The sequence below is a fragment of the Danio aesculapii genome, chromosome 9, assembly GCF_903798145.1.
Source record: "Danio aesculapii chromosome 9, fDanAes4.1, whole genome shotgun sequence".
Lineage (NCBI taxonomy): Eukaryota > Metazoa > Chordata > Actinopteri > Cypriniformes > Danionidae > Danio > Danio aesculapii.
The window spans coordinates 190685-195684 of record NC_079443.1 but is presented as its reverse complement, the minus strand read 5'-3'; the positions used below and the strand labels follow the sequence as shown (position 1 = coordinate 195684).

Sequence of the window (5000 nt, the reverse complement as noted above, 5' to 3'; positions counted from 1 at the left end):
ACATCAGGCAGACGTCATTGTCCAATGTCCAACCTAAAATCAACCAAATATCAACGTCTAATGATGTTGTGCTTGACGTTGTGTGGACGTGACCAATATGACGTCTATCAGATGTTGGATCTTGGTTGCCATACCTGACGAATAATATGACATTGGTTTAAGATGTTGGCTCGACATTGGATTTTGGTCACTTTCCAACACAACCTAAAATCAACCAAATATAAACGTCATTTGACGTCATTATTGGACGTCAAAATAACGTTGTCCGTAGATGCTGGCTAGATATTGAATTTTGGTCAGCTGACGTCACGAACTAAATCTAACCTAATATTAATGTCTGATGATGTTGTGTGCCTGCTGGGTTGTGGCACACCATACCTCACTTCTAACTGATATGAGCTTACTTTATTGACCAAAACATTATTATTTCAGACAGATAAGATTTAAAACTCTTCTGTTGTTTTTTAATTCTTCATTGCATTCATTCCATCATTACAGATTTATGATACGCAGAGCTTTTTACATATTCAAAGCAGCTGATTATAAGAGTCCAGAAAGAGCAGAAAATATAAGTATATTCAATTAAAGACTGTTATATTCTGTCAATGTAGTAATAATCTACCCTAATCATACAATAACTTACTGTACTGAAATAACTACATAATCAAAGTAAAATCTGATCATACAAGTTTGTTGCTTTCAATTGCTAGTCTGCGCTCAGGATTGTGCTGCTTATTTAAACTAGGTTCATTTTCAAGCTCATGCTAGAGAATCAAATCAAACAGCAGTGATTTTCAGTTCAGGAATCTGAATATATATATATATATATATATATATATCTGGAAGTTTTGCCTTGGTAAAATAAATAAAACACTTAAATAAAGAAGCATTTTTTAGACAAGTAAACTGATTGCTTTACGAGTGTATGTGACGCTCAGGGGGGTCCAGGTGTCATGCACTCAAGATGATAGGGGTAGTTCCAGTAAGAGAACAGGACGAAGGATTCCCAGTTTTGTAAGTTTAATGAAGCTGGAATGTCTGTACACACATGTGGTCTATAAGACAGAAAAATACAAAGAGGAACAATTGCCAATGTCATTACATTGTACAAACAAACTTATTTATTAAGATGTAAATAAACATACATTGAGTAATTGTGGATTATAATGATAATGATGAATTACATATACTGTTGTAAGCAATTGGAATGACCATTCAGTATTATTGTACAAGCTAAATCTACCCAAAAGTGAACATTTCACAAATTATTGACTGAATCAGGTGATATATATTAAACAGGTACACAGGTTGTAATCAAACTATGAATCAAAGTGAATTTCCAGTTAAAAGTCCGAAATGAGATTGGGTTTGATAACCTCTACTTTCACTCATGACGCACGTGGAAATCGTGAGACATACCCTGCGATTTACAAGAAAATGACACTAATCAGAACATTAATCTGGATCAAAAAGGGTAGCTCACCCATAATCAATAACACACTGGTGTAAAACATGTACAAATCGGTTGCACAGTCCAGCCAGCCCGATCTGCAGACTGTGTCTCTCCAGCTGACATGACTGCCTTTTGTCACTGAACTCCTTATCACAAAGCCTTCCACTAGGGGTCGTTATAGGGCTTTCTCATCAAATAGTTTGAAACAATAATCTTCCCATGTGGTATAAGCAAAATAAAGATTTTTTCATGCAGTAACTGTTCAGTCCAGTGGTTGAGTCCAGTGGTTTCTGATATAAAAAAGAACCAAAGTATAAGATTTGTGTGAATTTACACAGCAAAACACAATAATCAAAGCAAAGATTTCCAGAAGTGTTGACGAAATCAATCTCAAAATCAGGCATTTTCAGTCAAAAAACTCCTTACAAACTCTTCCATGGGCTGATTATTATCTTGGCAGGACAATACTTCTTTATACTTACTCCTTACCTATGAACATCCAGACTAAATAGAAGACAAACACTCTCAGTGAGAAAAGCTTTTATTTGCACTCATGACAATATCACTTCTGTTATTAAGATGAAGGCTCAGTGTGGGCCATGGGTCATCTATCAGATCCTGAATTACAGTTTCTATATGTGTGTGTTCTCCAGGACGATGAGATCAATCTCCAGTGTCAGCTGGTGGAGAAGCTGAAGGAGCAGATTCTGGATCAGGACGAGGTCAGAGATTACATTCAGACTTCTTATTGATATATATATATAATGCTACAGGCAGTTGTTTAAGCATTTCACTCATATGTATATGACTGTGTATATGAATTTAACCCACAACCCACACATCTTATTTTGACATCTTTAAAGAGATCAAGCGTTAATTAGACAGGTCAAACCGGTGTGCGACTGACACGCTGCATGTGTCTACAGTATGCTTCATTGTTTGTGAACTGTAATGCTGTGGTGTGTTCAGCTGCTGGCCTCCACCCGCGGCGACAGTGATAAGGTGCAGACGGAGCTGGGTCGCCTGCAGACGGAGAGCGAGAGCGCCAAGGCGGAGGTGCGGGAGGTGCTGCAGGCGCTGGAGGAGCTGGCCGTCAACTACGACCAGAAGAGCCAGGAGGTGGAGGAGAAGAGCCTGCACAACAAACAGCTGGCGGAGCAGCTCAGCCACAAGATGGTGATCACACGCTCTTTCCTCTCCATATGCACCAGACACCTTAGAGAGCAGCCCATATTTAACATTGTGCAATTCTGATTGGGCGTCTGTAGAAAACACACTCTCTCATCTCTCTGACACTTTAACCAACACTTGCAGCAGTTTTGCACCTGACACTTTCTTACAGTGACTCCATGTTTGCGTATATTTATAAATATATATAACCAAAGCACCATACTGAACCGCATCAAGCTGTATGGTTCGGTGGAAAAGCACCGAATGTTGTGTCCTCACCCTTTCCTTACCTTTCTAGGCCAACCTGATGGAGCTGGAGGCGGAGCTGGCGCAGATGCAGGAAGTGAGCTCACAGCAGAGGAAGCGCATCGCTGACGTGTTGAACGGCCTGATGAAGGATCTGAGCGAGTTCAGCAGCATCGTCGGAAACGGAGAAATCAAGCTGGTAAGATTAGAGAGCACATTCACTTTACAGACTCGCGAGGGTTTATTTTTAATCTGGCCATAGTTGACTGTAAATAGAGTATCTGTCACTAATAGGGCCAGTATGACCAAAAATCGTGGTGTCAGTAACTTTATGCAATAATATAATGTATGATATAGTTATTTAAATCAAATAAAAAGGGTTATAATAAGTGATAAAGTACATCCAGGTGATTGTTATCGCGAAATAAAGCCTGTGAGGTTCATCAGCAGCTGTTGTAGAGGACTGCAGGGTTTATTCTGAGAAAACAACCGCCTGCGTGTACTTTATCCTGCTTATTACACTGCTACTGGCCACAAAACATCAACATTAGACACTAAGCATTGTTCTGAGTTATTATAGTTTATTAATTCATTAAAGACAAAGCTGACAGACGTGAAAACAGCTGATGGAGTATACACTAACCTGTGCATTATTCAGACACTAGAAGGCGCCAAACAGCTGATGGAGTATACACTAACCTGCGCATTATTCAGACACTAGAGGGCGCCAAACAGCTGATGGAGTATACACTAACCTGCACATTATTCAGACACTAGGTGGCGCCAAACAGTCAAAAACAGCAGCGAGACAGACAAGCATATAAATATGGACATGGACGTGTTCACTGATGGTCAAGATGATTCTCAGTCTGTGTCATTAGTTTCAGCTGTGGTTATCTGGGAATAACATACCCAATGTAGCAACTGACCAATCAGAATCAAGCAAATACAGCAAACTGACTGTGGGATGTTCTGCCACTGGACAGAGTACACTGAAGAGCTAAGATACTGATGCACAGTAGCTTTAGTTGCAGAAGTGTGTGTTTATGGTGACAATAATCTGTGTGTGTGTGTGTAGCCGGTGGAGATCAGCGGTGCGATCGAGGAGGAGTTCACCGTGGCGCGTCTCTACATCAGTAAGATTAAATCGGAGGTGAAGTCGATGGTGAAGCGCTGCCGGCAGCTGGAGAACATGCAGCTGGAGTGCCATCGCAAGATGGAGGAGACCAGCCGAGAGCTGTCATCATGCCAACTGCTCATCTCACAGGTGTGTGTGTGTGTGTGTGTGTGTGTGTGTGTGTGTGTGTGTGTGTGTGTGCGTGTGCGTGTGCGTGTGCGTGTGCGTGTGCGTGTGTGTGTGTGTGTGTGTGTGTGGTGGTTTACAAGGACAGAAATGTTTGCATAGTGATATGTGTGTGACTCATGACTATGAGAAGGTTTGTAGGCCATTATTGAGTGTATTTATGTCATGTAAATGTGTGTACATATGCATTTATTCACCTTTTATAATCATTTCAAAACTCTATTGACCAAATTCTGCACAGAAATAGCAAACAAATGTAGACAGATTCTGTCTGAGCCTGGGTATGACCATGGTATTTCAACATTGGTGTGGTTTATGAGGACGTGCCTTGTGTACCCGAAATTCAAATGGCTTAATAATCATATTTAAAGCGGTCTTTTCACATTCAGAGACTGCTACAGGTTTGCTGCGAGGGTTGGTTTAACTTATAAGTATTTTTTGCTGGATAAAATACATTAAGTCCCCATAAACCACTAATACCAGCATCAGTGTGTGTGTGCTGTATCAAAGGAAATGGTAAATTGAATTAAATAGTGCATTTCTGTTAGAGTGTGACTGTGTATTATACGATGTAAACTTTGCATCTTTGTGTGTGTGTGTGGCTGTGTGTGTGTGAGCAGCACGAGGCAAAGATCCGCTCCCTCACAGAATACATGCAGAACGTGGAGCAGAAGAAGAGACAGCTGGAGGATAATTATGATGCTCTCAGTGAGGAACTGTACATGCTGCAGAACTCAGGTGAGACACACACACACACACACACACACACACACACACGCACACACGCACACACACACACACACACACACACGCACACACGCACACGCG

The 5000-nt window shown here is 40.9% G+C and overlaps 1 protein-coding gene across 1 annotated transcript in view; it reads left to right on the top strand.

Annotated features, from left to right (window-relative positions):
• Nucleotides 1–5000, top strand: part of kif5aa (kinesin family member 5A, a) — a 26045-nt gene that overhangs the window by 11774 nt on the left and 9271 nt on the right. The window contains exons 13-17 of the mRNA XM_056464639.1: nucleotides 2107–2175; nucleotides 2423–2629; nucleotides 2922–3068; nucleotides 3948–4136; nucleotides 4793–4910. Of these exons, the coding sequence (XP_056320614.1) occupies nucleotides 2107–2175; nucleotides 2423–2629; nucleotides 2922–3068; nucleotides 3948–4136; nucleotides 4793–4910 (730 nt within the window). The remainder of the gene's footprint in view (nucleotides 1–2106; nucleotides 2176–2422; nucleotides 2630–2921; nucleotides 3069–3947; nucleotides 4137–4792; nucleotides 4911–5000) is intronic.